The following is a 20,798-nucleotide window of genomic DNA, read 5'->3' on the forward strand; positions in this document are numbered from 1 at the left end:
ACACAAATGGTTCAACTTGAAGTCATCAAATCCTACTTCTGGCAAAATTTAATAACTAGACAAATTATACAACCCAAATTATACAACCTCTTAAAATCTCAGTTTTCTCATCCTTAAAATTTGGGGATTAGACTAGATGGTCTATAAGGTCTCTTTCAGCTCTAAAACTATCATGCTATAAACTCTCAGTCTCCTTCCATTTCTAGGTCTTCAAATACTAGATACAACTTGGTAATAATAAACTCAAAAGAAGTGTGTAAGAAACTTATAGATTAAGAACTAGAAGGACCTCCGAGATCATCTTGTCTAAACCCCTCACAGATTTATAGATAGAATTCCTTCTATTTTATTATACTGACTGTTCTCAAGCACATGGAAAAAAGTCCAGAGACTGAACCATCCAGTCACAATATCAAACCTTCGTGTGATCTCTAGAAAAATGAATGAGGTCCAGATAAGAAAACTGGGATCAAGAAGCTTCCTAGAGTTTCTAAAGTACTACTTCTCCACTCTAACTTGACTGAAGTAGCACTAAGCTACAGGTGTAAGAGGAATTGAATTCTACCAGATGTGGGACTTAGAGCTAACCTTGTTCTCAATTGCCTAGAAGTACTATTCCTGAAATGTATTTCCTTCCCTTTTAGCACCTGAATGATAACCTTGAAATTATTCATTCCTCGGCTCTAAGTGATTGGTAAATATAGATAGATAGATAGATAGATAGATTTATATATATATATATACATATGCATACATATACATATATGTGTGTGTATATATATATATATACATATGCATACATATACATATATGTGTGTGCATATATTTTTATCTAAATAGATGTAATTATATAGATACACACACACACACACACACACACACACACACACACAAAATGAGCTCATTTGGCTCCTTAGGAACAATCACCTGCAGAGGCTCAGCATACAAGGTCAGCAAGCAAACGGTAGTGACTTGATACACAGCAATACAGCTAAGAGATTATGGCAGGGTGCAGGTGCAAGCAACTGTTGGTATTTGTAGGACAAAGGCAGATAATTTTTCAGGCTGAGATGTAATTGGAGGCTGAAGCCAGAAGATATTCAGCCAAGATAGTGGGGGCAGGGCAAATCTGGGATGAAAACAGAGCCAATTTTCTTGCCAAAGCAAGCAAAATGAACAGATGATGGGAAGAAAACAAAGATATGGTCAACAGGCTGGCTCAGGATCAAATAAGATAGAGGTACTAGTAACAAGCAGTAAAGGTTTTGATTTCAACTCAGGAGTCCTCTAAGTCACAGAGCAAAAAGACATGTTTGAAGAGGCAGAGAGCTCTAAAAAGGATGAAAAGGTACCACCTCTGCCTCAAATTCCACCTTCATTTAGAACAGATAGCAGGAAATTTTTCAAGGAGAGCACGTTGTATGGATAGAGTCTCCCCAAGAAGCACAGGTTTTTTGGTGGTTGTTGTTTTTTTTTAACAATCTACTCAGATCTTAAACTTAAAGGGATGTTGCCTCCAGAGGAATATGAGTGCATTAGAAAGAGCCAAGACTCAAGAGGATCTAGAATCCTGGCTTTACCATTTATTTTGCTGTAAGAACTTGAGGAAGATAGCTTACTTCCCTGTCAGTCTCTTACTACATATAAAGAAGGTATTAATATTCATGCCATATACTATATGAGTTGTGATAATCAAATGAGATAATGAATGTAAGTATTTTTAAGAGCATAAATATTAGTTGTTATAATAATATTAACAGGGACTAGGAGGCAAGAATGGGAGATCACACTATCAGGGAGTTGTTGAAGGTCAAAAGTTGAAGACCAGGTTTACTCACACAGTCACACTTTGGTCTGGGCAATGGTCCCCAAAGGTGCCCCCCTGTTCCTTGAAGATGATGAGATTCCAGACAGCCAGGACCGTGTCCTCAGGGACATGGAAGTGGAAGAGCTCAGTGCTGGCAAAGGAGCGAAAAGGACTCAGCTTTCGGGGTGAGCAGGTGGAGTAATCAGTCAGGAAGAGGCCCCCTGGGGGAGATTAAGGGGTAGGGAGGAGAAAAAGAGAGAGAGAGAGAGAGAGAGAGAGAGACAGAGAGAGACAGAGACAGAGACAGACAGGAGGGAGAGAGAGACATGGGAGGGAGAGAGACAGACAGACAGAGAGAGACAGACAGACAGACACAGAGAGAGACAGAGAGAGACAGACAGACAGACAGAGACAGAGACAGACAGAGAGAGAGACACACACACACACACAGAGAGAGAGAGAGAGAGAGAGAGAGAGAGAGAGAGAGAGAGAGAGAGAATGTGTAAAATCTCAAATGATAATACCCAAGCCCATTATGGCGACTTCCAATAGACCCTCCTAGAGACAGAGAGAAATGAAAGTTGAAGAAAACTCTGGCTCTCAAAAGTTTCTACATAAGGATCCCCTGAATACACTACAGTGACCTAAATCAGTTCTCTGTAACTAGGTTGTGAGTCCTAAATCCTCCATAGTTACCCCAATATCTCAAAAATAACCACAATGAGCCTCTTAATGAGAACAAAAGATAAAGTCAAGGACTAGAAAGTGCTAAAACAGTTATTTCCCAAATCTCTACACAGTAACCAAAATAGACCTTTACTCCACCCCAGTCATATGCTAGCAGAAACTGTACCCTCCTGTGCCCTCTAACAATAATCCCAAAAGGCCACCTGGGGAAAGGGGGAGGGAGAAGGGAGGGAAAGAGGGAAGGAGAAAAGGGAAAAGATCAGGAGAAAGGCAAGGAGAAGGAGGGGTGGAGGGAGGAAAAAGAACAGGAGAAAAGAGAAGAGGGAAAGAGGGAGAGGGAGAAAGAGAAGAGGGGGAGGAAGTGAAAGGAAGGAGAGAAAGCAAGAGGGAAAGAAAATGAAAGGGAGGAAAATCAGGAGAGAGAGAGGAGAAGTGGAGGAGAAAGCAAAAGGGAAAGGGAAGAAAGATTAAGAGAGAAATTGCTATAATAATAATTATCATAATAAAAATAATAATAGCTAAGATTTATATATACCAGGCACTGTGCAAAGCACTTTACAATTATAGTCTCATTTGGGATGAGGGATACCTTGGGAGGTAAATGCTATTATCTCCATTTTACAGAGGGGGAAACAAAAGCAGAGATAGGTTAAGTGTCAGGCTAGGGTTACACAACTAGTAAGTATCTGAGGTTAAATTGGGATTAAGGACTACCTGATTCCCAGTGTCCAGACTTCTATCGACTACACCACCTAGCTGTCCCATAATGATTACCACGATGACTAATAGTTGTCCAGTATCTTTTGCTTTCTTACCTAACATCCTATAAGTGACCCAGAAATCTTCCATTGTCATCCTATAAATTTTCTACAATGATCTCTCCATAATAGGGTCCTTATACAGAAAAAGAATCACAGAATTTCAGAATTAGCAGGGACCTTTGGTGGTTTCAATCTGCACCCAGAAAGAATTCCTTCTAAAACATACCAAGTTTCTGCCTGAAGACCTCCAATGAGGAAGGAACCCACTCCCTCGTGAAGCAGTCTATTCTACATATAGATAGACCTTACTATAAAGAAGCTTCTATTTGCATCACATCTATATTTGTTTCCTTGAAACTTACACCCATTCCTTTTATTTCTAGATTCTGAAGTGCAACTGAACAAAACTATTCCTCCTTCATAATACATCCTTTCATGTGTCTGAAAACAGTTATCATATCTCCTCTGAATCCAACTCTAAGAAAGTAGCAAATACCCAAGAAAATTGTTCTATATGAAGTTAAACCATGCTGAGATAGACACAAAAAGTATGGAGTTTCTTCTGAGATATATAGGAATCTCATTCACTACAAGTGATTGTGAGTTTTCTAGGGACCTACAGCAAGAAGACGGATGAATAACCCAAGAGAAAGAATACAAGAGATTTAGGTCTAGGAAGAAGGAGGGTTGAAGGAGATTAGCTCTTAAAACAAAAACTAAGAGATGAATGAGTTAAGGAAGAACCCTATAGCTAGTAGCTAGCGATTTTAAAACTTTAAAAATGCATTGGGGAATAAGAGGAAGCAGAAGTCCCAGAATACCATAAGATCACCACTACTGGAAGGACTTCAAAGGATATAAATATTCAATGACCCAAGAATCTCAGGTAGTTTCCTTTTTAAACTAATTACTCTTATTAACCAGCTACTAAACTCCATTTTAACTACACTGCAGAAGTTCATCCTCTAAACTGTAGCATCCTAGCATTCCCGCTATCTTACCCTACTTATGGCTCTGGAAGGTGGTTAAAAGAAATCATTCCTAATGAACCACAACATAGCATTTCCACTCTTTTTGTTACTGTCTGCTTGCATTTTTGTTTTTCTTCTCAGGTTTTTTCCTTTCTTTCTAGATCCGGTTTTTCTTGTGCAGCAAGATAACTGTATAAATATGTATACATATATTGGATTTAACATATACTTTATAACATATTTAACATGTTTTGGTCTACCTGCCATCTAGGGGAAGGGATGGGGAGAAGGAGGGGGAAAGTTGGAACAGAAGGTTTTGCAAGGATCAGTGTTGAAAAATTACCCATGCATATGTTTTGTAAATAAAAAGCTATAATAATAATAAAGAAAATCATTCCTAGCTCTGGAAGGTGGTAAAGAAAATCATTTCTAACATTCTAGTAAAAACCAGGCATGGCTTGTATTCTAAGATTCCCAAATGGCATTGAGACAAGAGAACTAGACTTGAAATCAGGAGGTATCTAAATCCCACCCAATTTGGACACTTGCTAGCTCTGTGACCTTGCAATCTCATTTAACAACCTCCATGAGTCTTAATTTCCTCACTGATAAGATGGAGACACTACATATAGTACTTACCTCATAAGGTGGTTGTGACAATCAAATGAGAAAATGTATTTAAAGTACTTTGCAAGGGCTCTATAAACAACAGCTTTTAAGATCTTGTAACTTTGTAACTTTCCTCATGTCTGTTATTTTTACCTCCTGTCCAACTCCCTGTGGTTATGAGTAATAAAAACCCCGAGAAAACCTCAAAAGACCCGTGAGATTGTTCAGGAAGAGGAGGGATCGGAGGAATTAGGAGCCTAATTTGCTAGAAATCAGAGGAGAGGAGACCCTGGCCAGATGCAGTAAGTGGTGATAACAGGACAAGAGGAGGCAGATCTGATCTTGCGGCCCCAAAGATATGACCAGAACTCCAGGAGACCATAGTGACTTCAGGTGACACTTCATTCTCCCTCACATATCCAACCAGTTGCCAAGTCTTATCAATTTTGCCTCCACATCTCTCAAATCCACCCCTATTCTGCACACCATAGTAATTATCTATATAGCTTGATTATCACAATAGCCTTCTAATTAACCTGTCTCCCTGAAAATGATCACCATAGCCAGAGAAAAAAGTATGGAGCCTAAATGCAGAGCAAAGCATACTTTTTTTTCACTTTTTTCTTTTTTTTTTATGATTTTTCCCTTTTGTTGAGTCTTCTTTCACAAAATGACTAATGTGGAATGACACAATTAAACATGTATATATAACCTACATCAGGTTGCTTGGTTTGGGGGGGAAAGAGGAGAAAAGGAGAGGGAGGAAGAAAAATTTGGTACTCAAAATCTTACAAAGATGAATGTTGAAAATTATCTTTACATATAATTGGAAAAAAATACTATTAAGTACAAAAAAAAAAAAAAAAAAAAAAAAAAAAAAAAAAAAAAGTCTCCCTGCCTCAAGGCTCTCTTATTCCATAGTTCAAAACATAGATCTGACCTTGTCATTCGCTTATTCAAAAAACTCAAGTGGTTCCCTATTGGCACTAGGGGAAAATAGAAAATACAAACTCATTTAAGGCCATTCACATTCTGGTTTCAAACTACCTTTCCAGATTTATCATACACTATTTCTCTTTTGATACTCTACATCTCTCCCAGCCTCCAAATTGACCCACGTGCTAAACTCATATAGAAGAGTTCATTTCCCAACTCTATGAGTGCACAGATTTTTCCCATGCCCAAATACACTCCCTTCTCATCTTTGCCTGTTAGAATCTGCTTCCTTTAAAATGAAACTTAATGAAACCTCCAAATACTATAGAGAAACTCCTCTTTTGATACTCAGTTGCTAATTATTAAAATGACTTTGTAAACTCTATTTACTCGTATAAGTGCATGTGTATATATATATATGTGTGTGTGTGTGTGTGTGTGTGTGTGTGTGTGCGTGTATATATATATATATCGTATATAGATATATATATAGATATATATATCTGTATATGTACATGTTGCTTTCTCAGGTGTCTGAGCAGATACTACCTTGCTTTTGCATTTGTATTCCTAGCCTTCAGTAAAGTGTCTGGCACCTAGTAAAAGCTTGATAGTTTATTGTTTGAATGATTGATAGCAACAGATGATTATACTGCCCATGGAGACCCTACAGAACATGCTGAAACTATAACTAGTGTAGAGAGGGGCAAGCAATTGGTTCTCTGTGTATTTAAAGGCACAAGTTTTATGGAAGCAGTTCCAAGATGGAGACCCCCAAATACCAGGGAACTCCAGAGAGAAACTCTTGGGAGAAATTTGATAAAGGTTACAGAGATTAGAAGCCCAGTTATCCAACTGAGGCTAAGGATATTAAGGATGAGGGGGAACTACTCAGTGACAGTAGCCAGAAACAGCTCTGGATAAGTCCCAAGGATAATTTGTGAAATACAAAACCTCAAGTGACAAAGGAGCAGGAGGAAGCTCCAAAGGCTCAAATAAGAAGACCCCAAGAGGTAACTTTAAACTAAGTATGGAGGGACAGATAGATATACCTAGGCTGAGCATTAGAACCTCAATTCAAGAATCAATCAACTAGTACATAATAAGCACGAGTTATATGTGCTATAAGCACCATAGTGATCACTCAGATTACAGATAAAAATGAAACCATCTCTATCCTCAAGACGTGTGTGTGTGTGTGTGTGTGTGTGTGTGTGTACAAAATATGGGATGAGAGAGGAATGCATTAGCAGCTAGGAGATCAGAAAAGGTTTCTTGTAAGCAGTGACATTTGAGCTGAGCTTTGAAGTAAATGAAGGATTCTGAAACAAGATGAAGAAGGAATCCATGCATGGGCTGCAGCCTCTACAAAGGGACAGAAAAGATGAAAGAAGTGTCAAGGGTTAATCGTGGCTTTGAGGAAAAGAATCTTGTAAAGGGAAGAAAATGAGGTAATGTGACAAGCAAAGCTAAAAAGTTATTGAGTTAAAACTGAGATTAACTGCAAGAAAATTGGGAGATGAACACAAAGGATACCCCTAAATAAGGAAATGGTTATATGCCCCATGGGCATCTCAGTGGCACAGTGGATAGAGTGTCAGGCCTAGAGTTAGAAAGACTCTTCTTCCTAAGTTTGAATCTGGCGTTGGACATTTATCAGCTAGGTGAAAAATGTTTGCCTCAGTTTCCTCATCTGTAAAATGACTTGGAAAGAGAAAACCATTTCAGTATCTTTGCCAAGAAATCCCCAAGTGGAATCATGAGTCAGACAACTGAAAAATGACTGAACAGCAACAAATGTGCCCCATATCTTCTTATGTTTCTCTGACTGGGCACAGAATAGCAGAAAAGCCCCCAGGAATTGTTCAATATGTACCTTTTCTAATAAGTCCCAAATATTAGTGCATCCTAGGTGTCTTCCATTCTCTGTAGTTCTTCCCCTGCCACATGTCGGGGGCAACAGGGCAACAGAAGGAATGTCAGACCTCTTTTTCCAGAAAGCGTCTCCTGGGAAAACTTTAAAATAGCAGCCTATATGAGATCTTCACAAGGATCAAATTTAACCAGGAATATTTTGTAGATCAAACTATGCACTATAACCTGAGACAAGTCAGTCTTTCATCACTATGGTATTAAGAGATCTGACAGTCAAACAGTGCCAAGCAATTAAGGTAAATGCTATGGAAAAAGACCTAAACATGATACGCCTTGATATATTATATCTTCTCTCCCAGGAGATCCGACAATTAGTAATTGAGCAGAAGCACCAGACTGTCTTTCATGCAGAGAGCAAATGAGCCTGACCTTCCAAGAGAGATAAGAGGAGATGGGCCCAACCAACAGGAAAGAAAGGAAGATTTACTTGGCCAAGAGCCAGTAGTCTCCATTATGAAAGCTGGGAGTAAAGAGAAAAAAAAGGGAGATTCAAATGGACATGTGTATTATGGATGTAGAAAACCAAGACATTTTTAATTCAATTACACTGGAAAGACCAAAGCCAGGAAGATGGAGCTCAAATTTCCCCTAGTGCTTGAATGTGTACATTTTGTAAAAGTAGAAGAGAAGAATGAGGAACTTTTGTCAGAACCAGAGCCTAGATTAATGGCAGAATTGAAAAGGAGCTCATCAGCACCATGACTTGGAAAGAAACAGAGCTAGCTAAAACAGGGCTGCATTTGTCTAGCCACAGCAACTGCTGCCAGTGGGCATTAATCAGGCCGAATGTTATTGCAGAGCCTCCTGGCAGATATGGTTGTTTGTGGATTCAGGATTCAGACCCAGGTAAATCTATCCTCTTCTAGGATAGGTGTATTGCTTTGGAATCTCTAGGACACTACCCTAATGTGTACACATTTCTATTTTTTCCCAATATATTACCCCACAGGAAGATATTCAAGAAAGATATGTGTTATGATGATATTTTCCCTTTCTTGGGACATCTTAGAATCTAAGAGTTGTAACAGTGATGATGATGATGGTAGTTTTGGTGATGAAGATGATAGCATTTATATAGCATATCATGAATTTCAAAGTATTTTACTCATTATCTCATTTGAGCTTCTGAATAGCCTTGTGAAGTAAATATTATGGTATTATTCCTATTTTACCAATAAGGAAATGAGACTCATGGAGGTTAAATCAATAGTCCATGGTCTTACAGTTCAGTATCAGAAGTGGGATTTGACTTCCTGACTTCCTGACTCTAAGTTCAACATGGCATCTATTACACCATACTGCCTCTCAAGGATCTCAGGACTCATCCAGTCCAATCCATACCTGACTGAATTCTCTGACAAGTTATTATACTTAGCTTTCACTGAAAGCCTCTGTTTTTATATTGATTCCCCCAGAATCTGCCTCCCTATCACTTCTACCCATCATACTTAGCTTTGCCCACTAGAGCCAAACAACATTAACTCATCTTCCATTAGACAACCCTTCAAACATTTGGAGACTGTTATCATGCACGTCTCCTCCCGTCACCGTCTCTTTTCTCCAAGCTAAACACCCTCATTTCTTTCCAGCAATTATAACATGGCATACGTAGTCTTCAGTCTGCTGTTTACATTTCCTTTGGCCAGAAACCCTGAGGGTCTTCCCCTCCCAGATTCATTCATTCATTCATTTACTTTAGATTTTTTTTTTTTTTAGATGAAGTAGAGATTCTTTGCCTCAATTGCCATCTAGTCAATCATTGAATGGGTGCAATCTCAGTCAAACAGATCTACTGAAAACCTTAACTTAAAAAAGATCAGGGTCTCCCATTTCCTCCAGTCGTCCTAATTTATATCTTGCCACTGAACACGGATGGCTCTGGAGGGGAAAGTGAGGCAAGTGACCTTGCCCAGCCCTCCCTCCCTTAAATTCAATTCACTTGCATGTCATGGCATCACCTCTCTGATGTCATGGTCCATCTTCAAGAAAAAAGGACAAATAATAACAGTCTCCAGTCACTTTATTATCCTAGTTTCTCTCCTCTGCACATGCTCCACAATATTCTTGGTTCAAGCCCTCTTCATTTCTTGCCTGGACTATTGCAATCACCTCTGAAATCGTGTCCCTATCTCATATCTCTCCTGACTCCAATCCATCCTCTACAAAGCTGCCAAAGAAATTTCTCCCTAAAATACAGATATTCCCATGACATCCTGACCACTTTAGTATACTCCTCAATAATCTCCGATATCTTCCTGTTACCACTAGGATCAAATATAAAGTGCTCTGGAATTTAAAGCTCTTCATAAACTAGCCTCTTTTTACCTTTCCAGTCTTCCTACATTTTACTTCCCCTCTATGGACCTTATGATCTAGTCATAGCAGACTGCTTGCTGTTCTATATTCACAATACTCCATTTCACACTTCCATACCTTTGTATTAACTGTCCCCCATCCCAAGTACGTATTCCCTCATTTCTCAGAATCCCTAATTTCCTTCAATACACTGGTCATATGTTCCTTTCTTCATGTCACCTTTTCTGATCCCCTCCCCTGCTATTAGTGCCATCATTCTTCAAACTATGTTTTTTAGATATTCTGTATATATTTATTGTGCATATATCCTAGGGTATCTATCCTAACTCCTACTCAAATTTATGAATATAATCCTTTCAATGTGGTTACTACATCCCCTCAGCCAAAGTGAATGGATTTTCTTCACATTGTTTGCTCATATCAAGTAAACCACAACCACCACCACATTAATAGCTAACATTGGGGGCAACTAAATGGCACAGTGGATAGAGCACTGACCCTGGAGTTAGAAGGACCGGAGTTTAAATCCAGCCTCACATACTTACTGTGTGACCCTGGGCAAATCATTTAACTCTGATTGCCTTGGGAGGAAAATAGCTAACATTTCTATAGTGTTTATTACATGCCAGGCCCTATGCTAAGTACTTTACAATTATTATCTTAGGGGAAGGTAGCTAGATAATATAGTGGAAAGAGCACTGACCCTAAAATCAAGAGAACCTAACTTCAAATTTAGCCTCAGGTACCTAATATGTACTAGCTGTGTGACTTTGGCAGTCACTTAACCCCAATTACCTTGCTAAGAAAATTATCTCCTATAATCTTCACAAGTAAGTTGGATCTTGCAAGGTGGATGCTATTTTACAACTTCATTTTACAAATGAAGAAATTGAGGCAAACAGAAGTCACACTGTTAGTATCTGAGTCCAGATTTAAATTATGGTCTGCCTGACCCAAAGCCCAGCACTTTATAGATCTAGATTCCCCAACAACTGAGATAGGTCCTTACCTAATGAATGTTTCAGTAATATGTTTCACTTATTTTTGGTAATGGGGCAATTTCATTTATTAAAAGTAACCCCTACTCTTATGTATATGTAATGTTCCCCATTAAAGAACAAAGACTTTTACTTTGTCTTCATCTGAGCAGTGCTTAGGACAGTGCCTGTCACACAGCTACTATTTGTCCTTCATTCTAGAAGAGGATCATGACATCAAGATGTGATGCCATCACATGTGAGTTGAATTTAAGTGAGGGAGGGCTGTGCAAAATCACCTACCTCACCTTCCCCTCCAGAGCTCTCTGGGTCCAAATAAACTCGAGTTGGCCCTGGATGCAATGGGAGACCTTGACCTTTTTAAGCTAAGATCTTCAGCAGGTTTCAGTTTGACTGAAGCCACAGGAACTTAATGTTTGTTGGTTATTGGATTGCTTTAGCATTATCCTTCCCAGAACTGCTCACTAATACTACAGATGTGAGAATTGTATTTGGACCTTCAAATCCCAGCTCAGCTATTTACTATTCATGTAACTTGATACAAGTGAATTGTTCTCTCTGTACCTCAGTTTCTTCATCCGTAGGTCTGGACTGGATGATTTCAAAGATTCCTTCCAGAAGGGACTCCTATAAAGGACTCCTATGAAAGTTTACTAAAGCCTGGATAACCATTTCCACATCACTGGCATCTCCTACAATGCCCCCCATGATATTCTGCATATCATCATTCCTTGAAATGAAGTTCAAAATCTTTACAATCACTTAATAGTTCAGCCAATGCAAGTTTTATTTCATCTGAAGACGGTCAAGTTCACTTTCCCCTAAGACTATTTAAAAAAAAAAAACTTTTAAACTAGGTACCCAAAGACACTGGGCCTAGCTCTCTATCCAGTATAGGGAGGGCATGACTTCCTCAGGAAAATCCACCTGCTTAGAAAGTCTAAATGATTAAGAGTAGGGAAAAAGTGAACAGCTTTGTTTTAACTGGGCTCCAGAATTTCATTGATATAGGGAATTTTTCTTGAGGAAAAAATCCTTCTATCAATGCAGATCGCACTTTTCCAGTGATTTATAGGCTTTCAATTCTAACTCTTTCATTCATTCATCCAGTATATAACCTTGATAAAATTATACTTTCTTAAGTCAGTTCCTAATTATTATGTAATAACTGTGTTTTTCTTGTCACTTATACCTGTGAGACCCATGGCCAAATTAAATACTTTGGGTCTGTCTCTCTGGGAAGCAAGAAAAGATTCATTCACCTCTAGTGTCAGATAATTGTCTAAGACATTTCCACAGTGAGAGGCACTTTGAAAATGATTCTATTAAGCAGTGGTCAGGAAGATACACTTGGTAGTATTCCAGTCAGAGGAAATAGGGATGAGGATAGACAAATTCAAAAATCTAAGAAAGAAAATTCCTTGGAAAATCCCTGAGCAAATGGGAACTAAAAAGAAGTGTTTGTTGTAATCCACTTGTAAATGGTTTTCAGGGAAAATAGACTTGATTCTCCTTAAGAGACATATAGAAGACAAAACAATCAACAGCTATTTTTCACCTTTGCTATGGTCTTCAATTCAATATAACATTAAGAGCTTACTATGTAAAAGGCATTGTAATAGACATTAGGGATACATGTCCTTGTCTTCTTGGATCTTGCAATCCACTAGAGGGCATACAACATGTCCACTAATAAGCATTTAAAAAAAAAAAAAACGGAATAGGATGCTAGTAAAAAAAAAATTAGAGCACCAAAAACTAGATAGAATGTTAGCAAAAAAAAAAAAAAAAAAAAAAAAAAAAAAAAAAAAAAAACTTGATAGGGCACCAACAATTCAAAGTGTTCTAGAAAGACTTGGAAAAAGAAAAATTCTCTTTGATTTGGAGTAAGGACAGTTCAGTAAAGGCCTGAAGAGGTAGAGCTTACACTAGACTTCAAATGAACAGTAAGATTTTCAAAGGTAAAGAAAAGTGAATTTCTGATATGGGTGACAACTGCGTGAATGAGTGGAAGCAAAATATGGTTGAATAAAATGAAGGAATTGTTCATAGCTCAGTCTAGCTGAAATGAAGAGTTTAAGAAGTAAGGAGAAAGGAAAGGAAGGAGTAGTGTTCTAAAACCCTCAGATTTATACATTTTAAGGTTTACAGATATGAACAGTCTGGTTGGAGGTCGGTCCTTGAAAAGTAGAGGATGAAATACATAATAAAGGATCTATAATTTATCTTATAAGCAATTAACAGGGAGACAATAATCTGTTCATAGTCAGACATATTGATAAGATTGTTTCTCATTTAAGGGACAGATTAAAGAAGATGCTGAAGGCAGAGGAGATATAAAGAAAGCCCAGGCTAGGTATGGTTATAAGTTTAAATAAAATGAAGGTTAATGAAGAGGGAGGAAATGGATACAAGAGATAGTATGAAACTAGAACCAATAAAACTTAACGAAAGGATGGAAATAAGCATTTATTAAGTGCCTACTATGTACCAGGTAATATGCTAACTATTTTACAATATTATCTCATTTGCTACCCCGAGGGTAGCATCTACACTTTATAATTGGGGAGAGTGAAGCAAGCACCAGTTTAAAAAAAAAAAAAAAAAAAGCTTGCCCAGGGTCAAACTGCTAATAAATATCTAAGGCTGATTTTTTAATTCAGGTCTTTCTGATTCCAAGCCTAGAGATCTGTGTACGACTCCATCTAGAAATAGAACTGACCCTTACGTTTTTTAGGCTAATAGATAAGGTGATCTGTAAGTTCTTTGAAGGCAAAGACTTGTGTGTTTGTCTTTTTATCACTGGTACTTATCACAATGCCTGGCACATAGTAGACCCCATAATAAGCATTTGCTGACTTATTGCTGTCATAAACAAAACTAAGGAAGTTGGACAGGGGGAAGGGGACATATTTAAGGGAAAAGAGAATAGTTTCAGAGTGTTGACTTTGAGTTGCCAGTGGCAAAGGAGTTCTCTTTGAGGAAAGGGAGGAATTCAGGAGCACTGGCAAATTAAAAGACATAAAAGACAATTATATTTATTGGGCATGGATGGCTGATGAGCCCTGAAGATATGAAGTTAAATCTAAGAAGCATCAGACCTAACCCCATTTCTCTTCTTCATTGTAAAGTTGATTAACTCTGACTCTATCTCAGATCTACCATCTCTGTCAATCCTGAAGTTGGATGGGACTTCTAGGAATTACTGTTAGGAGGGGAGCTCTGGGATTCCCACAGTTGCCAAAGAGTAAATGTTTATTCCTCACCTTATCTATCACCCAGCTAAATGGTGTATGGAGTACTGGACCTACACTTAGGAAAACAGGAGTTCAAATACAGCCTCAGATATTACTAAACACTACTATATGACCTTGGCAAGTCATTAATTTGCCTTTATTTCCTCATCTCTAAAATGGAGCTAATTATAGCACTTACCTTCCAAAGTTGTTGTGAGGATCAAATTAAGATACTTGTAAAGAGCTTAGCATAGTACCAGTCAAATTGTATGTATTCTATAGATATTAGTTGCTATTATTATCTCTCACACTAGATTATTTATCTAAGCAGAGACAGTCCTATAGAGTTTAATGTCATAGAGCAGATTACTAGAGAAAGGAGGGAGGCAGGTGGGAAAAGGAAGAGGAACAGGTAATCCCACAAAGCAATTGGGTTTCCAAGGTTTGAAGTTGTGTTGGAAGCAAGGATAGCTTGTATCACAAAATTGTTAAGAATTCCTATCACTTTAACTTTTCTAGGGCTTTTTTTTAATCCCCCTCCTTTTTTTTTTTTTTTTTTTATTTATTTTTTTTTTTTTTTCACTGCATCCCTTGAATACAGTGAGTCTCTTTGATATCTGTGAACTCCCTCTCCTGGAACATATTTATCCATGTCCATATCCTTTCATAAATGCTCCACAGATGACCATCTACCTCATGAACAGGAGGCCTTCCTCTGGGTCTTTTAATATTTCATTCATGTATCAATGCAGCATTCAGGCTATATCTATTATATATATTGTTATTGTTGGTAAAAATCCTTAGTAAAATCTTAAAGTTTGCTCAGAGCAGGAGAATAGGGGAGAAATAGGGAGACTGTATCTTGTTTCTCAGTGGATCCAAGAGGCTGAAAGTGTGGCATAATGGACAGCAATAGTAAAGAAAAGGAAGAAGTATTCCATTCCTCAAGGGCCTGCAGATGAAAGGACAAGGTGATGACTTGGTTCATGCCAGACCCAGGAGTGATCCTATGAGAAATGTCCCTGGGCCAAAGATGCCTGATTCTCTAGCAAAAATAAAACCTAAGATCCATATAAGTGCTCAAATATTTGGCTAGCATTATCATATTGTAAAGTCAAATTCCTAATAACAAAGCTACAGAGTAAGAAAATAAAGTAATGAGATTCATTTTTGTTTGGAGGTGAAATTAGTCTCATTAATTTTATAGTGAAACCTTGTGCACACCTTTGAACACTCAATAAGCACATACAAACCCATGTTTACAGTCTGTGTTCCTGAAGTTAAAGCTTATTATCTCCTCTTACCCCTTTCTCCAGTCCCCAGAAACCATTCTGCTCCTTAACTGTTCACAGTACTTGAATGAAATGGGGTCATTAACTCTATCCCTTTCCATGAGATGAAGGTCCATCAGGTGTTACCTACTACAAAGCTGCCTCCTACCTTCAGGTTTTATCTTATGTCCTGCCTCTAAATTCTGAACAAGAACCACCATCAACCTACTGGGGTAACTTAGGGATCCCTAGACTTTGCCATCTGACCTACTTCTTCACCTTTAAGATTTCCCATCCACCCTGCAACTGAACACTCTTTTATGTGTTGTCTCTCCCAATTAAAGTGTTAGTTGCTTGGAAGCAAGAACTATCTCACTTTCTATTTGTGTCCCTAGCAATTAACACAAAATGCTTGGCACATAGTAAGCACTTAATAAGTGCTTTTTCATTCATTCATTATCTCTGGAAAAAAAAAGTATTTACTGAAAACTAAGTAGATAAATAAGTGTTTTTAAAAGACACTTTGGGAGAAACTCCCTTAGTTAAAGTTACCGTAGGAAAGTGGAGAAATTGAAAAGTCAATTTATATAAGTAATCAGCCTATTCTGGCTGAGGAAGAAACTAATACACATTATTGCCCTCTTCCTTCCTTTCCCCTACTTCTTTCTATACATTTCTTCTTTCATTCTACTCTTAAGACAGTCCCCTTAATAGCTGGAAATATTGGAAATCCAACTGCTTCATGAGATTCTCTATTCCTTTCCCCTTCCCCTGAAGTCTCTTTCCCTGCCTACTTATCTACTCCATGACACTGAGCCTTATGGGGCTGCTTCTGTTTGGATAAACAATCATCTCTGAGGGAGAAGACTGAATATGGTTCAGAAGTGAAATGTAAGACCAGTTACTTACTCTTTGGAAAGGGCTAAAATTCTCTTTTTACTACTCACATCTAGCAGTTCTTTTCAGTTTCAAAGATGGGGGTGGGGTTGAGTTAGGAAAGGCAGGATTTTGCCGAGTTACTTTTTCTCTAAAAAGTTTGGGGCAATCTGGCCCTGAAACTTTGGTCAACCTCCCTTACAGTGTAAGAGCTCTACCACAAGGTCCCTCCTGTGTAGCACTAGTAAGAAGCTACACTATGATTTCTGCTACTGCTGCTGTAGAGATCAGCAATAGTAATGTGTAAACTGTACTAATACTAAGAACATGATCACAAGCTGCATCCAGTTTTATGCAAGAAAGAAAGGATTAGTAAAGTGAGGCCATTATTGAAACCTATATGGTGTCAGGAGAGTGCTGAAAAATGTATACCAATACCAATCCATGTTTTAGCTTAATCTTCATTATTGATTGTTAATATTTTTATATTAATGGTTGATATATTGATATTTTCTCCATCATTTTCTTAAGTCTCTACAATCAACAAAATAATAAATCAAGCTCTGATTTGTAGCATTTGCTGATTTTTGAGGTATAAATGGTCACACTGAAAATTTGATCTCACAACAACTGGCTCAACACAACCCTATTTCTCTCCCATGTATTACATGGTCTAAACCTGGAAAGAGAAAAAAGGGAATTATCACTGCCTACTTTTCTTCATTGCCACTCAAGTCTTAACACTTCACTTTCATTCTGTACCACTAAATTCTCAGTAGCACTAACTTCTGCAACTTGCCAATGTCCTCTCCAGAATCCCTGCTTTCTCATAAGTTTCCCTGAAATGACAGTTGCAAGCTCAACATGAGGCACCAAAAATTGGTTTGCTTTAAGAGTAGAATGATGTTTAGAATCAGAGAGTCAAGTGTACTACTAGACTCTACTCACCAAATAATGGAACAGAATCCTTCCATTCATATGGCCCATGTGATAAATGCCATCACAATACCAGGAAAACTATAATAATATAAATCACATATTTATATAGTCAGCATGGTTTACAAAGCACTTGATAGGTCTTATCTCATCTGAGTCAGATGACAACTCTATGATAGTACAGGTATTAGCAATCTAAATTTACAGATGGGCTCAGAGAAATTGAGGGTCTTGTCAATGATCAAACAACTAATAAACTAGTAGATCTTCTGACTCTAGTTGAATGTTCTTTCCAGTGTACTATGCTTTCAATAGAAATCTTATATACATATCCTCCTTTATCAGAGGTAAATCCTACAACACCAAGGTCATTGAAAAAAAAGTCTTCACACACAGAGTTTGTGTTATAGCCAGATGTTGTTATTATAATACCAAGATGATAATGAGGGCATTCATATAAAGACTGCCTTATCCTGAATAAATCCCATTGTAACACCAAGATAAGGATGGCAGCTGAGTTCTCTATACAAAACAACAATGTCCAGGGTAGGTCACATTACCTAAACAAATAGCAATAAATTTCCTTATAAACCCCATCATGAAAACTAATCCATGAATAATGTATTGCACAGTAATAAGACAATAGGAATGGTGGAGTACAGAGGATAGAATGTTACAATTGAAGCCAAAAAGGTGAATTCAAAGTTCCCCTCTGATATTAATTGTGTCAACATTGGTAAGCCATGTAAATTCTCTAAGCCTCAATTTCCTTGTATGTAAAAGGAGAATGACAAATTTGCAGAGTTCTATAAGGCTCAAATGAGATGAGTTAGAGTGCTTTGTTAAACATTAAAACATGTATAACAGCCAATTATTTTCATCATCAACATCATCAATTTATTAAATGCAGTTTAGTTATGTTACAAGTTTGACCTTGTTATATGCATATAAGCATACTCAAAAAGATATGGATGTGATTCTCAGGTTGGATTCTACTCCAGAGCAAACAAAAACAAAACAGATGGCCCCATATATACCAAAATATCTATAGTAGTACTTCTATGGTAACAAATTAACTGAAGATAATATGAGTACCCATCGCTTGGGGGAAGGATTGTGATATATGAATATCATGATGGAATATCATGTGTAGTAGTAAGAAATAACAAATAAAATGAATTTAAAGGAAAGAAGGGAGGTTTGTGTAAACTGATAAACAGCATAAGATAAAGAGACAAAGGAGAACAATGCACACAATGTTACAATGTAAATGAAAGGATCTCTAAAAGGAATAAATAACAGCATGTCCCTCCCTTTTCTCCACAGAGAAACAGTGACTACAAGGGCAAAATGTTGCTTACATTGTCAGACATGATCACTATATCATTTGTTTGGTTTTTTGCTTAATTTTTTTTTTTTTTTTTTTTTTTTTTTTGGTACGAGAGTTCGATATTGGGAGACAAAGGGAAAGAGTCACAAACAAAAATGATGTGAAATAAAAACAAAAGGCACCATAATATTTATGTTATAAATAACTACTGTAACACGCAGTCCACAGTAATAAAAATATTTCCAAATTCACAATAAAAAAATCTCATTATATACAGGCTGAAGAATTTCTTACATCCCCCCAAGTCATGATCATGAATATACTCACATAATGGCGTGCGTGAACCAGGATGAATCTCACTCATTACAAACCAAAGGCCAGGATCATAAATGTGGAAAGTGAACTTAGAGTAAAAATGTCTCATTTCATTTAGCTAATGGAATTTGTCTCATTACTTTAAAGTTATGTCAATTACTTGTACACAAAAGCTCACCAAAAATATATACAAAAGAATATTAGTTATATACATATAACTGAAAGATAGAAAGATAATGAAAAGATTTTGAACGTCATGAAGATCTGTAAACTCTTGCAGATGACTTCATTACCTAATATAAAATCAACTGCAACATACATGTCATACTAAGAAATATATTTATATGTTGGGTCAAATGTCAAGAATGTATGATTTCATCAACCTGCTACTTCTTGTGGCCTGAGTTATCCGAGAGGAAATTTCATTACGACACTGAGACCATTACAAAGCATATCTTCACAAACATGACCACTGTTTTGCATGATATATTCCATTACTATACTTAGATAACTACAATGAATATACTTGTATTCATATGCTATAAAAATTCTCATCACAATACCAATATCATTAAAATGAAATTCCTTTTCTTAATTTATAATCACATGTTACATATGCACATAGAAGCATCTAAGTGAATGCATCTGACCTATAATATGCAGGTTAAAGGCACTACATTCTCCCCAAAACACAAATTCTCCAGGATAATCATTACTAATTCTTGTAACTATTTCTAGTGAGACATAGTCTTGAGTTCCCTAATTGTTCTGATAACTCTCTTCTAAGCATCACCCCATATGTTATTACTCTGGATTCATGCCTTTCAATCTGGGGACAAGATGGAGCTGATTTAAAAAGCATATTATATTCTTAAAACACGATTGCTAGAACTAGACATGTTATTCCAGATTTGATATGACCAAGGCAGAGAACAGCAGAACCATTATCTCTTTTGTTCTGAATACCATACTTTCATCAATATAGCCTTAAAGTTCATCAATTGTTTTGACTTTCATGCCATACTGTATATAGGATAAATCAGCATCTAAAATGTCACAAAAATGATAAAATCTCAACATTCGAAGGGATTTCAGAGGTCATTTAATCTAACTTATACCTGAAAAGTAATCCCTCCCATAACATTGCCAATAAGGAGTTATCCAACCTTTGGAGACCTCCAGTAACAGGAAAAATTCACTGCCTGGCAGGATAGCCCATTCTGATTTGGGATAAAAAATAATTATTAAAAAGTTTTTCTTTGTGTTAAGTAAAATTCTGTCTCCCTGAAACTTCCACACATTACTCCTCAGTCTATTCCCTAGAGCCAAGTAGGACAAAGATAATCTCTCTTCCATTTGACAGTCCATCAAATACATACAGTACCTATCATGGTCTCCCTAGTCTTTTCTTCTCCATTTTAAACATCTCTAGTTCTTTCAAGTGGCATGGTTTTAATTTTCTTCACTATCCTGGTTACCTCACCTACACCATCATTTTCAATTAGAATAATGTGCCAATAAATCCATCTCCTTTCTCTTACTTGAGAGACAATGTGGTATACCACATACAATATACTTTTTTAAATTTCTAAAAAGCAAGTAGGAAAAATTACTTGCTTTGTAGTCAAAGAATATGGGTTCAATCAGTCAGTTAATAAACATTAAGCTCCTATAATAGGCCAGACACTATGCTAAATGCAAATACAAAAAAAAAAAAAAAAAAAAAAAAAAAAAACTTGTCCTCAAGAAGTTACAGTCTAATGGGGGAAGACAACATACAAGAGGAAATTGAAAAATATAGAGAGAAAAATGAA

At 37.1% G+C, this 20,798-nt stretch overlaps 1 protein-coding gene across 1 annotated transcript in view; it reads right to left on the reverse strand.

Moving 5' to 3' along the window:
* The window catches only part of TMEM8B (transmembrane protein 8B), a 76,229-nt gene that overhangs the window by 46,837 nt on the left and 8,594 nt on the right, over window positions 1–20,798 (reverse strand). The window contains exon 2 of the mRNA XM_023497621.2: window positions 1,839–2,028. Within this exon, the coding sequence (XP_023353389.1) occupies window positions 1,839–2,028 (190 nt within the window). The remainder of the gene's footprint in view (window positions 1–1,838; window positions 2,029–20,798) is intronic.

Source organism: Sarcophilus harrisii, chromosome 1 (genome assembly GCF_902635505.1).
Source record: "Sarcophilus harrisii chromosome 1, mSarHar1.11, whole genome shotgun sequence".
NCBI lineage: Eukaryota > Metazoa > Chordata > Mammalia > Dasyuromorphia > Dasyuridae > Sarcophilus > Sarcophilus harrisii.